General features: G+C 50.1%; 1 protein-coding gene across 2 annotated transcripts in view; it reads left to right on the forward strand.

Annotated features, from left to right (window-relative positions):
* TRIM46 (tripartite motif containing 46) overlaps nucleotides 1-18,063 on the forward strand; it is a 32,667-nt gene extending 14,604 nt beyond the window's left edge. For both annotated transcript variants that reach the window (XM_077322244.1, XM_077322254.1), the window contains exons 4-10: nucleotides 1,644-1,787; nucleotides 2,144-2,239; nucleotides 5,163-5,416; nucleotides 7,623-7,744; nucleotides 12,208-12,507; nucleotides 14,383-14,680; nucleotides 16,741-18,063. In XM_077322244.1, coding sequence (XP_077178359.1) covers nucleotides 1,644-1,787; nucleotides 2,144-2,239; nucleotides 5,163-5,416; nucleotides 7,623-7,744; nucleotides 12,208-12,507; nucleotides 14,383-14,680; nucleotides 16,741-17,116 — 1,590 coding nt within the window. In that variant the 3' untranslated portion in view covers nucleotides 17,117-18,063. The remainder of the gene's footprint in view (nucleotides 1-1,643; nucleotides 1,788-2,143; nucleotides 2,240-5,162; nucleotides 5,417-7,622; nucleotides 7,745-12,207; nucleotides 12,508-14,382; nucleotides 14,681-16,740) is intronic.
* Nucleotides 18,064-18,404: the final 341 nt, after the last annotated feature.

Below are 18,404 nucleotides of genomic sequence, written 5' to 3' on the forward strand. Positions count from 1 at the left end.
CTCTCCTCATGAGGGAATTCTGGCATGGTGGGTGTCCTTTGAGTAGCAAAGGCAGGGATGTGAGTTGCTGGAAAACCTACAGTTCTTGGGACACAAGGTTTCAAGGACAGCAGCACATCTCTCTTAGTATATCGAGGAGATCTATGATCTGCCTTGGTTTTTTTTTTTGTAATGATCAAAGGAGTCACTGTTGATTGGCATGCCCGGCCAATCAAGCCTCCCAGGTCATGTGTCAGAAATCTTTGAGCCCGCCCTTCTCACTGCCCAGGCGTTTTCCCAGTGTCCATCGTGTGTCCCTGGACCTGAAGTAGCTTCCAGGCACCAGCAGCAGGGCAGGGCAGGAGGAGACACACCCTGGTGACCAAGATAATGTTATTGGGAGCAAAGGGTTGAGGCCCTTCACCTCGATATAGTTACACTGATCTAGAACTCCCTCCTCCTCTGCTGAGACTGCTTGTTATAGTTTAGAAACAGGCCCCAGATCCCTCTCGGTTGCATTGCGTTTGGCTCTTAGGTAAGTGTAAAAACGCTTTCCGATGAGGGAAAGATTATTAATTTATTTATTTAGGGATTTATATACTGCTTCTCTCAGACATACCAACTTGGGGCAGTTTACAGAAGCTAAAATACTAGAAAGCCAGGATATATATTCATATAAAACAATATAGGACAGATTAAAATTTGAGCCACCCATTGGGCACAAATAGCATCAGCCAGAGCACTGGATAAGTAGTTTGTAACTAGCCAGGCTGAAAGAAAAGGAAGGGAGGGCAGAACAAGTGGGAGGAAGGCCTGAGATTTAGGTGTGACTATAATTAGATTTGGCCTCAGCCATAGACCTGGTGGAAAAGCTCCGTCTTACAGGCCCTGCGGAAATCAGAAAGTTCGGCCCGGGCTCTCATCCATAATCTGTGTAGCCAGAAGTCTACGGACTGGATTTCTGCAGCTCCATTTTTAGTGCTGTCCCGTGGCCCAAGTCATGTTCTGCTGACAGAAGAAAGTGGAAGAACAGAAAAGCACAAAGGTAGCCGTTGGTCGGTTGCATCCAGGTGCGGGATCCAGATGTATGCAAGAACAAAATAAAACAAAACAGAATGACTTGTTCTTAGCTTGTGGTTCTTGGTCAAAGGAGCAACCTCCTGTGCATCTCTTTCCGCACATGAGGGCCAGAAATGTGCTCTGTCTGTCTCTGTCTCCCTGTCTCTCTCTCTGTTTCTGTCTTTCTGTCTATGTCTCTGTCTGTCTCTGTCTGTCTCTGTCTGTCTCTGTCTCTCTCTGTCTCTGTTTCTGTCTGTCTGTCTCTCTCTGTTTCTCTCTCTGTTTCTGTCTGTCTGTTTCTGTCTCTCTATGTCTTTCTCTCTGTCTCTCTGTCTCTGTCTCTGTTTCTGTCTGTCTCTGTCTCTCTCTTTCTCTGTCTCTCTCTGTCTCTCTCTCTGTTTCTGTCTCTCTCTCTGTCTCTGTCTGTCTCTCTCTCCCTCTATGTCTTTCTCTCTGTCTCTCTGTTTCTGTTTGTCTGTCTGTCTCTCTCTGTCTTTCTCTCTGTCTTGCTCTCTCTGTCTCTCTCTCTGTCTCAAAAGTTTGGGGTTGTCTCCCATCGAGGACGGCAGGGTGCCTTCAACTGCTGTTCTTGCCTTTTCCCGCAGGGTCTGACGTGCCCGGAGCACAGGGAGGAAGTAACGCATTACTGCAAGACCTGCCAACGGCTGGTGTGCCAGTTGTGCCGAGTGCGCCGTACGCATACAGGCCACAAGATCACGCCAGTGCTCAGCGCCTATCAGGCCCTCAAGGTGAGCTGTTGGAAGGGGTCAAGCCTTCTCCCTCCACTCCCCCCCCTCCCCCCCAAAAAACCCCAAGGAAAGAAGAAGGCAGGTGATAGGATGAAATGTCCAGGATGGTTTGACTGTGGAATCTGGGGCAGGTTTTGCTGTGACACTGGAAATGGGGATGTGTTAGGGGCTCATGGGAATTGTAGTCCATGGACATCTGGAGAGCCCCAGTTTGGCTACCCTTGCTCTAATGCGTTTCAGCTTTCATGGCCCATCATTCCCCTGACTTGGATGGCTTAAGCTAAGCTGATTGCATCAGATCTTAAAAGCTGAGCAAGATTGGCCCTGATTAATTGTGTTTTTTTCCATGCTTCCAGGACAAGCTGACCAAAAGCCTGGCCTACATCCTGAGCAATCAAGACACTGTGCAGGCTCAAATCAGCGAGCTGGAAGAGACCCTGCGTCTCACCGAGGTATAGATTTGATTTGATTTGATTTCTTTTCTTTTTCTTTTTCTTTTTCTTTCTTTCTTTCTTTCTTTCTTTCTTTCTTTCTTTCTTTCTTTCTTTCTTTCTTTCTTTCTTTCTTTCTTTCTTTCTTTCTTTCTTTCTTTCTTTCTTTCTTTTTCTGGCCTGTCCTGGTGAGGGCCTAGATTGTGCCCTCACCTGATTCGCTTCGTGCCTTCCGATTGGCCCCTCACCCGGATTGGCCCTGCCACTCTCCGCCCACTTAGCCCTTAGCCAAATATGAATACAGCGAAAGCTGTATAAAGATACCGCTTCTCTCAAATGTCTCACAGCACTTTACATAATCCATAAGGACAACAAATCCCATCTTGGTTTGCATTTCAGGGTTCAAGTCAATCTCAAGGAGTGAGGGAAATTTCATACATAAGCGTTTTTTCATAGCTCCTTTCTCTCCCTTTCCTTGCAATGGGAGTAGGAGGAGTTTCCTTCAGTGGGGAGAGAACTCATAATGGCAGTAGAGTCTTGGCAGTACTTTGCTGATGAACGCACAGGTTGTGAAGCTGTTTTATTACAAAGGTGAAATAGATAATATAGATTTGTGGAACACAATTGAGTCATACACATACTTTAGCCACAGTCTGTCTATGGTTTATTTTTAGGTCAGGCAGAATGTATCTTGAGTTCATTGTTGGCTGCTTTGGCACTATGTGTATAGTTCTTTCTTTGTCTCTCAAAGTAACCTTGAGTTTGTCAAAAGCAGATAGCTCCTGAATGTAGCATCTCTCCATATAAAGGAATGTATTCTTTGAAACAAAGAGAGAGAAAATTGTAATAAGATATATAGCCATCCGTGATAGGTCAGATTGTACGCCCTTCGTCGTTGACCTGATTGGTCAAAGGGACAGTGAGGGACTGAGCGTCAGGATACCTCATGATGACGTATCAAGGTCTTAAAAATGAGCTGCACTGATGCAGACTTCAGAGAATGCACCAATTGGCTTTCTCTCCATGCTTGCAAATATGTATCCTAAATAAATCCTCTTGCTGCTTAGTTGTCTTTGTTGTGGTCTTGTAAATTTTACATTGCATGATCCATAACAAAGGGATTTCCAAAACAAGACCCGATTGCTGAATTCCAAGACATTACAACACTCAGAACAATGGAACCCCCCAGGGCATAACAGAAATACGGCTTTCTTGTCTCAATAAACGTGCTGAGATCATCATCATAATTATTTTTAATAATTTAATTTTTATACTGCCCTCCCAGTATGGCTCAGTTTGCGCACTGGTTTGTTAACTTTCTTATTATCTGTATGCTTATTTGCTGCTATTCACAGTTCTTTCCACCTGTTTTGATTCCATGTTAGCTAGACGTACTGCTCAGTTAAGCATCTTGACACAATGGAACCCTCCAGGGCTTAACAGAGATACTGCTTTCTTATCTCTCTACACATACTGAGGTCAATCAGTTCTCGCATTGGTTTTTTAACCCTTTATTATCTGTATGCTAATTTGCTGCTATCCACCTGCTTTGATTCCATGTTAGCTAGACTTATCACTCAGTTATGTATCTTGACTCTAATTAGTCCATCCTTGGCTTTTGCCTTGAACACAGGTTGACCTGACCTAGTTTTCTCTCAGAGTAGCTGGCCTCCATGGTTCTTACAACATTTTGAGTTTTCATCAAACTCTGCGTGGTGTTGTGGTTAAGAGCAGCGGCCTCTGATCTGCAGAACTGGGTTTCTCCACTCCTCCACATGCAGCCAGCAAGGTGACCTTGGGCTAGTCAGTTCTGCTAGATCTGTTCTAGCTGAGCAGTTCTGTCAGAGCTCTGTCAGCTCCACCTCCCTCACAACGTGTCTGTTGTGGGGAGAGGAAGGGAAGGCGACTGTAAGCTGCTTTGAGACTCCTTTGGGTCATGAAAAGTGTTTGTGTGGTAAACCAGCTGTTCTTCTTTTCTCTTGTTTGTTTGTTTATTTTATATTTGGATTTTTATACCACCTATTCTTTACAGCTCTGGGCGGTTTACATGGAACATTATAATAATCTAATCTATAACATAAAGGTATCCCCTGTGCAAGCACCGAGTCATGTCTGACCCTTGGGGTGACGCCCTCTAGCGTTTTCATGGCAGACTCAATACGGGGTGGTTTGCCAGTGCCTTCCCCAGTCATTACCGTTTACTCCCCAGCAGCAAGCTGGGTACTCATTTTACCGACCTCGGAAGGAGGGAAGGCTGAGTCAACCTTGAGCCAGCTGCTGGGATTGAACTCCCAGCCTCATGGGCAAAGCTTTCAGACAGCTGCCTTACCACTCTGCGCCACAAGAGGCTCTAATACAACATCACAACAACCAAGTAACAATTTATTTGTTATTGTTGTTGTTAGGTGCGAAGCCGTGTCTGACCCATCGCGACCCCATGGACAATGATCCTCCAGGCCTTCCTGTCCTCTACCATTCCCCGGAGTCCATTTAAGTTTGCACCTACTGCTTCAATGACTCCATCCAGCCACCTCATTCTCTGTCGTCCCCTTCTTCTTTTGCCCTCCATCGCTCCCAGGAAGGGAGTCCTTCCTTCTCATGAGGTGGCCAAAGTATTTGAGTTTTTATAACACAACATATTTATAACACAACTTATTTATAACACAATTTATAACACAACATAAATAACAACAACACTGGGGAGATCAAATTTGTTCCGTCACGGAAGGGCGTCTGAGGGGGGCCCATTATCTTCCCCTGGCAGCCGGTCTCAGCCTGTTTCTATTGCTGCCGTGCAGAAATCAAAAGACCATACGTTCTTGCAAACTTTCCCGAATGGGTCAGTGCTGCACCGGACCACCTCTGCGAGCATCTTTTCCCTTTGCAACATGCGCATGTCGGTAGCTTTGGGTCACGGTTGCTTTGTGTTGATGCTCTCCCGCAGGCGAACGGCTTGCAGGCCAAGGAGGAGGTGGCGCGGCTGATGCGGGGCCTGAGCGCCCTGCTGGAGGAGAAGCAGGCCTCTCTCCTGAACGCCATCGAGGACTGCCGGCAGGAACGGGCCTCCAACCTCCGGGCGCAGCTGCACGAACACCAGGCCATGATGGAGAACTCGGGGATGGTGGGCTACACCCAGGAGGTGCTGAAGGAGACCGACCAGCCTTGCTTCGTGCAGGCCGCTAAGCAGATCCACAACAGGTATCGGCACACTTCCTAACAGAGAGAGAAAGACCTCTCCAATGGCAATACAATAAAATAGAGAAAGTGTCCTCTTTACAGTTTTCCTTATCTGTTTATTCAGTAGGACTTCTTGTCGGTTTGATGCAGTGGTTAGGAGTGCGGACTTCTAATCTGGCATGCCGGGTTCGATTCTGCACTCCTCCACATGCAACCAGCTGGGTGACCTTGGGCTCAATACAGCACTGATAAAGCTGTTCTGACTGAGCAGTGATATCTGGGCTCTCTCAGCCTCACCCACCTCACAGGGTGTCTGTTGTGGGGAGAGGAAAGGGAAGGCGACTGTAAGCTGCTTTGAGACTCCTTTGGGTAGGGAAAAGCAGCATATAAGAACCAACGCTGCTTCTTCTTCTTCTTCTTCTTCTTCTTCTTCTTCTTCTTCTCCTTCTCCTTCTCCTTCTCCTTCTCCTTCACCTTCTCCTTCTCCTTCTCCTTCTTCTTGTCAAAACAGCATCCAGGTCATTTCCGTTTTCAGTGGAATTCTTTCTTCAATGACAAGTCCTCTGAGTCTTCAATATTTTTATCAATTTTATAAGTATCAAGAATATAAACCTTATGTTCCCCAATGTGTCAATACAGACCGGTATCCCCATATCTTTGTGAGCCTGTGGCCAATATTATATTATTACTATACATAAGATTTATATTCTTGATACTTACAAAATTGATAAAAATATTGAAGACTCAGAGGACTTGTCACTGAGGAAAGGATTTCACTGAAAACGGAAATTACCTGGATGCCGTTTTGACAAGAAGTCCTACTGAATAAATAGATGAGGAAAACTGTAAAAAGGACACTTTATTTTATTGTATTGCCATTGGAGAGGTCTTTCTCTCCCTGTTAGGTTCAGTTATCAGTCCGTCCTTTTTATATTCTTGTATGATATTTGAATTGGTACACTTCTGACATACGTTGGCACATCTTGTTTGCTCCTGGAGGCTTTTCTTTAAAAAAAAAATATTTCTTTTGTATCAAGAGAAAGGGGGGAGAAAAGAAAACTGAGACAACAGACTCATAGAAGTTGGAAGGGACCTCTGGGGTCATCTAGTCCAACCCCCTGCAGAATGGAGGAAATTCACAACTACCTGCTCACCCACAGGGACCCCAATCCCATGCCCAGATGATGCCCTTCTGCCCACCCACTCACAATCTGCCTAAGTTCACAGAAACAGCATTTTTGTTAAATGACTGTCTGGCCTCCACTTAAAAACATCTAAGGAATGAGAACCCACCACCTCCTGAGGAAGCCTGTTCCATTGAGGAACCGCTCTGACTGTCAGGAACTTCTTCCGGGTGTTTAGCCAAACGTTCTTTTTAATTAACTTCATCCCATTGGTTCTTGTCCGACCCTCCGGGGAAACAGACAGCAACTCTACTCCATCTTTTATCTTTTATCTTCTGTGAAGGTTCAAGGGGGTGGCAGGTTACAGTGGATGGGCGATGGGGTTGTGAGTGTCCTGCATAGTGCAGGGGGTTGGACTAGATGACCCAGGAGGTCCCTTCCAGTTCTATTAATCTATGACTCTGTGATTCTCTCCAGGCTAAACTGATATTGTTGATGTCAGCCATTCAGTCCTGTCTGACTCTTGGCGATCCCATGGCACAGCTGTTGCCACAATCCACAATTCCACACCACCTCCTCAGCTGTCCAGTGTTCTGGCCGGTGTCTTTTCCAGTTGTGTCCAGCCACCACACCCTTTGATGGCCTGGTCTCCTGAGGAAGCCTGTTCCCTTGAGGAACCGCTCTAACTGTCAGGAACTTCTTCCGGAAGTGATTTTGTGATTGTGTTGTCCGTTTTAATGGGGTTTTATAGGGGTTCTTACTGGACGTCCGTAACCTGCCACAAGCCAGTTTCGGGAGTGGCGGGAAATAAATTGCCTTGGGCGTTTTTGAAGAGAAGGGGTGAGAAAGGAGTTTAATAAATAGGTAAATGAACCTCAGCAGCGTTTATAGAAAATCCAGCCATTAAGGGTGTGAATCAAAAAGATTTAAATATTAACCCCATAAATGTCAAGACGAAGAGGAATTGTATGCCAAGCGTGTTTTTACCCCTCCCTCCCCCCCGCAGACGACACTGAATTTGTGCTTGGAGAATATTGTTCCCTCGTGACAGCCACATACCCCGTCCCCTGCTCTCCCTCCGATTTGTCTTTTGTCCTCGGCAGAATCACCCGGGCGACCGACATGCTGCAGAGTTTCCAGCCTGCCGCCAACGCATCCTTCGGCCACTTCCAGGTGGATGTCAGCCGGGAGCTGAAGCTGCTCACAGACCTCACCTTTATCAAAGGTAGGTCGAGACTCCTGTCTGGACAGAGGGGTCTTTGCATGGTAAGTCTCCGGGGGTGGGTGGGTGGGGGGTACATCTCCACACTAGCTTTTGTCCATGTTCTGTGGCTGTGATTTCAGGAGAGAGGTGTTGCACTCGACTGTCCTGAGCCGAAAAACAGCAGGCGTTTAACCGATGGTCAGATGGCCTTCGGGATTTAGTTGAATCGTCTCGGGATGAGAAAATTCCTCTTTGCTTGGGGTTCCTGGGCAGGGGTGGCCATACTGTTTCTTTCCAGATCCTTAAGGATCAAAATTCCAATGAACCCCTGCCAGCACCATGCCGGCAGGGGCTCATGGGAATTGTAGTCCATGGACATCTAGGGAGCCACAGTTGGTCCCCCCCCTGCGGTAGGGTCAAGCCAGTCCTAGAACCTGAAACCCGGCACCCCCTTGCCAGGGGGGAGCTAGCACAGGCTTCTTCTGAGGGCTGGCGGGGAGAGGGATTGACGTTAGCGTGACATGAGGCCTGCTGAACCTCCGACGGAGTACGGCCCTGTTGTGGGTGAATATGACTTTGTGGGGCTGGGGGCCACGTTTCTTCACTCCAGTTCACTTCCCATCCAATTGGGGTGGGCTCCACGTCAGCTCCACATCAGCTGTTTGGTTTTTTTTCCCCACCCGCGCCCTGGGGCTCTGTGCCCCAGCCGTCTCCATCATCCCACCCCCACTCACGAGCCCCGCATCCCACGATCCATTGCCAACCTAAGATTCCAGGTGCAGAGCTCCCCCTGGTGGCTGCTGTTCCGCCGCTGGCCCGTTTCCGCCCCGTGCCTGGCTGTTGACCCATCTCAGACCTGCTTTACCTCTCTTTGTTTATAGGCTTTGGCTGCTGTTGAGTCATCACTGAAGTACATGAGGCAAGTCATCTCCTTCCCGCCCCACCCCCTCCGCCCAGCCCTTTCAGCCACCCCGTTCTCTCTCTCTCTTTCTCTCCCCCATTGTTCATCCCGGTGTCTCCATCCTTCGCCCCCTTGACTCCGCCCGGCCTTCCCGTCCTCCGATTGATTTGATTTGGTGCCTTGAGAGCGTGTGGGGAACGCGAGGAAACTGATGGAACCTCCCATGGGCCTGTTTTTATATTTTTAAGAAAAGCAAGTTTTGTAGGCCTTACGGTTATGGGGGTGGACCATTTCTCGGTAAAGCCAAAAGGGGTGTTGTGTAAGGTAGCGGTCCCCCACCTTTCTCAGGTCAGGGACCGCCTCCGGAGTGAGGGAAGAGCCGACGGCCCGCGTGCTGCGAAAACGCGCACATGCAGTTGCCCTGCATGCGTGTTTTCGCCACCAGGTGGCGCTAACGCGCATGTGCAACAACTGCGCATGCGCGTTTTCGCCACTAGGGGTGCTAACGTGCATGCTCGGCAACAGCGCGCATGCGCGTTTGCGTCACTGCCATCCTGGCGGCTCTGCCTGCCTCTTCCCTTCCTTCTTGCTGCCGGAGGGGGGAGGCAGGCATGGCTGCCGGCGGCCCGGTACCATGGCCTTTGCGGCCCGCCACCGGGCCGCAGACCGGGGGTTGATGACTCCTGGTGTAAGGAGTTGTAGAGGCTTGCTGCATTTCATATCTGCTCCCAGTTTGGAACAGAACGGGAGTTGTGTAGCGCTTAAGAGTGGTGGCTTGCAATCTGGCGAGGGGATTGATTCCCTGCTCCTCTACATGCAGTCAGTTGGGTGACCTTGGGCCAGTCTCAGTCCTCTTAGAGCTGTTCTCACAGAGTAGCCCTGTCAGAGCTCTTTCAGCCCCACCTGCCTTACAGAGTGTCTGTTGTGGGGAGAGGAAAGGAAGGCGATTGTATGCCGCTTTGAGACTCCTTTGGGCAGTGGAAAGCAGGGTATAAAAACCAACTCTTCTTTCTTCACCCCTCCCTGCCTTTATTTTATTTATTTGTATTTGGATTTATATACCGCTGTTCCCAGGTGAGCTCACGGCAGTTTACAGACAATAAAAGAATAAAAACACAATAAAATCCCATCATTTCCTTAATAATATGACTACTATTAATCTACTTTAAACTCACAGTTGCCACCCTGGTACCCGGCATACCCATTCCTGCCTTCTTCCAAGGGTCAGTGTGCATGGTTCCTAGTCCTTCACAACAGCCCTACGAGGTAGGTTAGGAACAGAGAAAAAGAGAGACAGAGAGATTGATTGCGATTGGCCCAAGTTCAACCAGCAACATTAGAAGCGGATTAAAAATCATTCAGCCCAACTGGCTGAACGAGATGCCCTGCCTGGTCTTGGGGAGGAAATGTGGGGAGGCCCCTGGGCCTCCCATTGGCCACCTTAAGCCCCCTGGTTTTCAAAGAGATGGAACTGGGAGCCTTCCCCCCTCTGCTTGCTGTTCAGAGCACAGTCCAGATGGCGTCAAAGAAGTATGCATGGCCTCAATCGGGACCAGGGCTTTTTTTGGCACTTGTTCCCACCGGCTGGAACAATCTAAATTCCACAGGGCCTTCAAGACAGAACCAAGCTAATGGGCAAGACCAGCAGAAAGTACATAAAGGTAAAGGTATCCCCTGTGCAAGCACCGAGTCATGTCTGACCCTTAGGTGATGCCCTCTAGTGTTTTCTTGGGAGATTCAATAGGGGGTGGTTTGCCAGTGCCTTCCCCAGTCATCACCATTTACCCCCCAGCAAGCTGGGTCCTCATTTTTCCGACCTCAGAAGGATGGAAGGCTGAGTCAACCTTGAGCCGGCTGCTGGGATTGAACTCCCAGCCTCATGGGCAAAGCTTTCAGACGGCTGTCTTACCACTCTGCGCCACAAGAGGCTCTTAGAAAGTACAAACAAAACAGCTTATTGGGCCTCCCTCCCTCCCCGCTTCCTCCCCTCGGACCATTGTACCACCAGAGGACCAGATAGGGTCAATTTTTGGCTCAATTCAGGTGCCTCGACGATCACCAGAGGAGATGAGTGCCGCGGCACAGAGAGGCAGCAGCGATGGACCAGCCGGTGGCCGTCGCCCCTCCTCTCTGTGTTGCAGTGCTGGCCGCCTTGGGCTTCTGTGAGGGCCGAGGCAATCGAACTATGCCGAAGCACACACCCCTAAACACTTACTGGTGCCGATGCTTTGCTTGCTAGTTTTAATATCTTATTTTTATTTTATGTACGGATTTTACTGTTTTTATCGTTCGTAACCAATATCTTAGATTTATGTAGCACAACGCCCCGACACGGCTAGTCCAGGAGGGGCAGCATAAAAGCCAAAAATACAAATCTAGTTCAATAAAATAAAAGCAGAGAGAGAGAGAGAGAGGCTAAAGTTAGTAGCAATCATTTGAAAAGAAAAAAGAAACCGTTGACCATTTTGACGTGAGCTTTTCTGTTTGGTGTCCTTCCCCTCTTCGCTTTTCCGCTAGAACTCCCAAAGTGAGCCATTTATTTTTATTATTTTTATTTACCGTATTTGCCGGCGTATAAGACGACTGGGCGTATAAGACGACCCCTCAACATTTCCACTCAAAATACATTACTATGGGCAACTTTGTCTATCCCAACTGAAGTGCACCCGGCGTATAAGACGACCCCCCCACTTGGAGGCATGTTTTTCAGGGGAAAAAAGTAGTCTTATACGCCAGCAAATACTGTATTTGTTTTATTTATATACTGCCCTCCCCGAAGGCTCAGGGCAGTTTGCATGAAACCGGAACAACACAATTAACTCATTTTATAGCAACGTGGTACAACAGTAACTAAAAAGGGGGGAAAAAACTTATAAGTATCAGTGAAAGCATAATAACCAAAAGCGTTGTGAGAAATTCTCAGGCTGGTCGAGATAGTGCGGTGGGGATTTCCAGCCTCAAAGATACCTTGGAGTTCTGGGCTGGAGCAGGATCCCGGCGCAAAGGAGGTGCACGGTTAGAGCTGTCAAGTGCATTTCTATCAGGCCCATTTCCCAAGGAGTTCAGAGCAGCTTCTCTTGAACGTCCTTTTCAGATAGGCAGCCCTGTATGAACTTGCCCGTTTGGCTGTTGTGTACCTCTCCTGGCCGCCCACCCCTCTCCCCTTTTGTCCACTGTCTCCCCCCCCCCATGCCCCGGACTCACCGCCGTCCGTCCTTCATCCTGCTCTCTCTCCACCCCCATGGCCGCCTGCTCTCTCTTTCTCTCCGCCCACCCCTCTCCCCCTCCCCCCCCGCTCCCCCCCAGCTCCCCCCCACTTGCACTCAGCCTCTCTCTGCCCCCCGAAGTCTCTCAGCAGCTCGCTCTCTTCCTCCCGACTCCGTCCTCCCTTCTTCCTGCTGCTCTTTCCAGTGGCCGCGCGCCATTTTCTTTTTTTTCTTTCCTTTTGGAAACCCTTAGCCTGTAGCTGGTTGTTTGTCGGTCCGTCCCGAACGCCTAGAGCTTGCCTGCAGCCGCCGTCTGACTACCGTGCGTCTCCCCCCCTCCCCCTTTCTCCCCTCTCTTTCTCCTGCCCCTGCCGCAGCGCCCGAGGCCCCCGTGATCGACACCCAGCGCACCTACGCCTACGACCAGATCTTCCTGTGCTGGCGCCTGCCGCAGCACTCCCCGCCCGCTTGGCACTACACGGTGGAATTCCGGCGGGCCGAGCCCAAGGGCAAGGCCCTGAAGCTGTGGCAGCGGCGGGAGGAGGTGCGCGGCACCAGCGCCGTGGTCGAATACCTGGACACCGACTGCATCTACGTGCTGCGCGTGAGGGGCTGCAACAAGGCCGGGTTTGGGGATTACAGCGAGGACATCTACTTGCATACGCCGCCAGCACCGGGTAAGAAGGCAGCTATGTGAATAACCCGCGTGGGAGCGGCAAAGTTGCCGGCAAGGTTTCTCCAGGGAAACTAGGAAGCCGATAAATGGAATATTATTTTTTCTAAATTAATACATATACTGCTGGATAAAGGTAAAGGTAAAGGTAAAGCTATTCCCTGTGCAAGAACCGAGTCATGTCTGACCCTTGGGGTGACGCCCTCCAGCGTTTTCATGGCAGACTCAATACGGGGTGGTTTGCCAGTGCCTTCCCCAGTCATTACCGTTTACCCCCCAGCAAGCAAGCTGGGTACTCATTTTACCGACCTCGGAAGGAGGGAAGGCTGAGTCAACCTTGAGCCAGCTGCTGGGATCGAACTCCCAGCCTCATGGGCAGAGCGTTCAGACTGCATGTCTGCTGCCTTACCACTCTGCGCCACAAGAGGCTCTATACTGCTGGATACCGGAGGGCTATCTGCTGAACAGGCAAGATTTGAATGATCTGTAATCCGGTCTTCCTGGAAATTTTTGAAGCAGAATTATTCTGCAGCGCCCCCACGTGGGTGGGAGGTAGCTTAACCTTTTACCGCTTAATCCAGCCTTTCTCAACTTTTTACTATTGAGAAAAACCAAGCCTTCTTCAGGTATTGATAGATTTATACACTGCCCCTTCCAGTGAACTGGCTTGGGTCGGTTTCCAACATTTTAAAATCCACATCCACACCCACATCGTACATATAACAGTAAAATACATTTTGCCACACTTGTACTAATATATTAATACAGGGGTAGTCAAACTGCGGCCCTCCAGATGTCCATGGACTGCAATTCCCAGGAGCCCTTGCCAGCATTCGCTGGCGAATGCTGGCAAGGGCTCCTGGGAATTGTAGTCCATGGACATCTGGAGGGCCGCAGTTTGACTACCCCTGTATTAAAACATTAAAATGGTCACGCCAGCTGGGTTAAACAAATCAGAACTCATACTGCTATATTTGGGTTTCAGGGGAATGTGTATTCATATACAGCAAGCCTTCTCAGCCAGGGTTTCATGAAATCCTGGGGTTTCTTGACAGCCCTGAAAGGGTTTCTTAAACATTTATCAGGTGATATCACCATATATGGTCATGTCGACCCAACCTCCCCTCCCTAAATGGCCAATGAGAGGCCTGGAGGTGGTGGGAAGGGGAGGGCCAACGGCTGGGTGTGTCCACAGCTCTGCTTCCCAATCATGTTCTGCTTGATTGTGCCACTTCTGGGGTTTCTCGAAGCCTGAAGAACGTTTCAGGGGTATCTCGATTAAAAAAGTTGAGAAAGGCTGATCTAGAGGGAGCCCAATCAACGTTTTATCCCATAGCGTCATGATGTTCATTGTCCCCAAGCTCCGTCTTACAGGCCCTGCAGGACTGACTCAGTTCCATCAGGGCCTTTATCTCTTCTGGGAGCTCATTTCACCAGGTGGGGGGCCAGAACTGAGAAGGCCCTGGCCCTGGTTGAGGCCAGATGTACTTCTTTTTGCCATGGATCACCAGTTTATTAGAACTGGACGATCGTAATGTCCTTTGGGGGACAATTCTAATAATTGTCCAAGTTAATCTTTTTCTCTTCCACGTGTAACTTCCCGTTAGTATTAAAAGTCTCTGGAAGATCCATCATGTTTAGTCTAGACCAGGGGCAGTCAAACTGCGGCCCTCCAGATGTCCATGGACTACAATTCCCAGGAGCCCCTGCCAGCGAATGCTGGCAGGGGCTTCTGGGAATTGTAGTCCATGGACATCTGGAGGGCCGCAGTTTGACTACCCCTGGTCTAGACCTTCAACATTTCTAATCTAGACTTTAGTCTGCCCTGAAGCTGTGTGTTCCTGATGCCAGTTTTTACGTCCTCTCTTTCCCCCTTCAGTGCTGAACTTCTTCCTGGACAATCGGTGGGGCTTCAACCGCGAGCGCCTGGCCATCAGCAAGGACCAGCGGGCCGTCCGCAGCGTCCCAGGGCTTCCCATGCTCTTCGCTGCTGAACGGCTCATGACCAGCTGCCACCTCTCCATCGACCTGGTGATCGGAGATGTGGCTGTCACCCAGGGCCGGAGCTACTGGGCCTGCTGCGTGGACCCCAGCTCGTACCTGGTCAAGGTGGGCGTGGGGCTCGAGAGCAAGCTGCAGGAGTGGTTCCAGGTGCCCCAAGACGTGGTGAGCCCCAGGTAAGCCAGCGCCCACGGTCCTCGCCTCTGCTGCTTGGGGTCGAGATGGTTTGGGGTGTATATGCTCCGGTGCGGGCAACTCGCAGACTTATAAATAAAACCTTACCGAGGTGTACATCCTAATTTTACATCCAATGGTTCAAAAAAAGTACCAAGGACCCACACTGCACAGGCGTTCTTCTTTAAAGAGAACTGCTTTTTCGTGACCCTCTAAAACAGCCGTTCTCAACTACTTAACCGTTGAGAATTCCCTGAAACATTCTTCAGGCTTTGAGAAACCCCGGAAGTGGCATGAACATGGGGCTTTCCTATGTCCAGTCCAGTTTCCAGCACCGCAGTTTCCAGGGAGCAGAGAAGAGCCCTGTTTCCTACACCCGAAGGCAGGGATTCCCAACCAGGGGTCCACAGACCTCCAGGGGGCCCATAAGGGTCCATGGCCTTTCCCCTCCTGCCTTAATGGACTTGACCACAAACTAGGGACCTGGCTGCCTCTGCCCGGAGGGCCCAGTGGGTCGGCCATGGGTGTAAGGATCAAGTGGGGGAGTTAGTTGTGGCATGGTAGGCAAATGGGATTTTGGGCTGTATCAAACTGAGTATCGTGTCCAGATCACGGGAGGTGATGGTTACCGCTGTACTCTGCTCTGGTTCGGCCTCACTTGGAGTCCTGTGTTCAGTTTTGGCCACCCCAGTTGAAGAGGGATATAGACAAACTGGAACATGTCCAGAGGAGGGCAACAAAGATGGTGAGGGGTTTGGAGACCAAGTCGTATGAGGAAAGGTTGAGGGAGCTTGGTCTGTTTAGCCTGGAGAGGAGACGACTGAGAGGTGATCTGATAACCAACTTCAAGTATTTATAAGGCTGCTATGTAGAGGATGGAGCAGAGTTGTTCTCTCTTGACCCAGAGGGACAGACCAGAACGAATGGGATGGAATTAATGCAAAAGAAATTCCATCTCGACCTCTGGAAGAAGTTCCTGACAGTCAGAGCGGTTCCTCAGTGGAACAGGCTTCCTCGGGAGGTGGTGGGTTCTCCATCTTTGGAGCTTTTTAAACAGAGGCTGGAGAGCCATCTGACGGAGAGACTGATTCTGTGAAGGTTCATGGGGGTGGCAGGTGACAGTGGAGGAGCGAGAGGGTTATGGGTGTCCTGCATAGTGCAGGGGGTTAGACTAGGTGACCCATGAGGTCCCTTCCAACTCTATGATTCTATGATTCTATGAATCTATGGTATGGGGGGGGGGGTTCAGGCTGTCTTCTCAGCTCTTACCCCCCTTCCCAATCTAAATGAGTTGAAGCCACTGCAGCAATAGTAAAGGTGGGTGGAGGGAGCAAAAGGAGAGCGCTGGGTGCATGCAGTTATGTCTGAAACGCCACAAGCTAAGTTTAGCTAATGTATGACCTTATACTCTGTCAAGAGATTTCTCAAATAAGTTCAAGTTGTTCCTCAAATATAAAAACCGTCCCTTGAGAAAGCTGGATGCGAAACGTGTCGGGACTTGTGAAAAAAAGAATTTTGAAACTGAAGAAATACGACTCTATATAAGTCCAATTTGGATATTTTTTTATTGCCATATTGGTTTCCCAGTGCTTTTGTACTATTCTAGTTCTGGGGTCATGGCAGATAGACCTTACCCGTTGACATCACTTCCAAGGGACCTTGAACCCTGAAAATGTATTTCAGGGGTTCCTCCACACTCAAAAGGTTGAAGAGGCTACTGCCATGGCTAGTATTCATTCATTCATTCATTCATTCATTCATTCATTCATTCATTCATTCATTCATTCATTCATTCATTCATTCATTCAACTTATTGCCCGCCACTCTCATAACTGGCTCGTGGCGGGCTACAACAGTCCATGTTGAAAGCCCCATTAAAACCCCATTGAAACCCTCCGGACATCCAACCAATACAAACCAAAACAAAACAGACTCCTCAAACAATTAAAATGGCGGTCAACAACCCACTAACCCCCCCTCCCCCCAAATCTACGACACCAAGAGGTGTGTCTGTGTCGAGGTGGAAACTGAGCGCTTTCTGTTCTCGCCTCTCTCGGCTCAGGTACGACCCCGACAGCGGCCACGACAGCGGGGCCGAGGACACCACCTTGGACACGGCGCCCCCCTTTGCCTTCCTGACCATCGGCATGGGCAAGATCCTCTTGTCGCACGGCGTGGCGCTAACCTCGCGGGACCCCGGCAACTGCACCGTGCCCTTGCCTCCCCGGGTGGGCATCTGCCTGGACTACGAGCACGGCAAGGTGATGTTCTACGACGCAGTGTCCTTCCGCAGCCTTTGGGAATGTGGCATCGACTGCTCGGGACCCGTCTGCCCCGCCTTCTGCTTCATCGGCGGGGGCGCCCTTCACCTCCAGGAGCTGGTGGCGAACCGCCAGGAGCGGAAAGTGACCATCGGCGGGTTCTCCAAGCTGGACTGAGCTCGCCCCCAGCGGGGCTCGGCGTCTTGCGTGAGACGGCCCCCGGGGGCCTGGAGGTTTACTGAGGTGGTGCACGGGAGGGTCCCCCTCCAGGGCACGTTGCAAAGGGGATTTGGGGAGTGAGAAGAAGGGGCTGGTTGGAGCCTGCCACGGGCTTGCCCCTCCGCTGCGGAGCAGGAGAACCAAGAGTTCCCTTGGGTGCCCCATGACGATCGTGCTTCCAGGAGAGAAATAGGGAGACAAACTCCGCCTCTGGAATGGGGGGGACGGGGGACAGATGGAACCTCCCCAAGGCTTACTGAGTCTATTTGAAGGTTGCTGTAGAAGGGGGAGCCTTGCCCCCATGAAAACCCTGTGCAGGGCACCCATTTCCCCTTGTGCCTTGGAGGAGCACCTCTTTTTCTCTGGTTATTCCGGTGACTCTTGTGGGCTATGGGGCTAAGGTCTTGATCTGTTTTGGGGGATGGGAAGGGGAACGAGGGGGTGCATGGGGGCTGGGCGGGGGGGAGCTGTTTTAATGTCCTTCCTTTTTCCAATTGTGCGATTCCATCCCTGCTTCCCTTCCATTGAACCCCCTGGTGGGGTGATCGGCTCCCACCTTCCCTCCGTCTTGACTGTGACCAGATCTGAACTGGATTTTTGTTTTTAAAGCTATCCCTCTGCAATTCCTCCCCTCCCCGAAGACCCCTATTCTGCCGAAGCTGGCTATCCACCACGTCAAAACTTCAACGCATCACGAGCCGTTTGAACTGTCTCCGCTCCCCGACCGAGGATTTGACGGTTTTGAGAAAGGAGTGTTAAAACTACAATTCCCAGCATTCCTGGGGGCGGGACGGGCGGGAGCCAGGGCAGTGTAAGCTGTTTTTAGGCGAGTATGAATTTTGTACTGTAGATGCGATTGCTAACTTTTAGATCATTGTGATGCCCATTAAAATGATGATGAATTACGACCTTCTTTCCGGCCCTTCGTTTGGGGCTCTTGCCTTTTGGGAGGGTTAAGATCACTGCAGATGGGGACTGCAGCAAAGAAATTAAAAGACGCTTGCTCCTGGGGAGGAAAGCTATGGCAAATCTAGACAGCATCCTAAAAAGCAGAGACATCACCCTGCCAACAAAAGTGCGTCTAGTCAAGGCAGTGGTCTTCCCAGTTGCAATGTATGGCAATGAAAGTTGGGCCATAAGGAAGGCCGAGCGTCAAAGAATTGAGGCTTTTGAACTCTGGTGCTGGAGAAGACTCTTGTGAGTCCCTTGGACTGCAAGGCGAACAAACTGGTCAGTCCTAGAGGAG

This window comes from Paroedura picta, chromosome 1 (genome assembly GCF_049243985.1).
Source record: "Paroedura picta isolate Pp20150507F chromosome 1, Ppicta_v3.0, whole genome shotgun sequence".
Classification (NCBI taxonomy): domain Eukaryota; kingdom Metazoa; phylum Chordata; class Lepidosauria; order Squamata; family Gekkonidae; genus Paroedura; species Paroedura picta.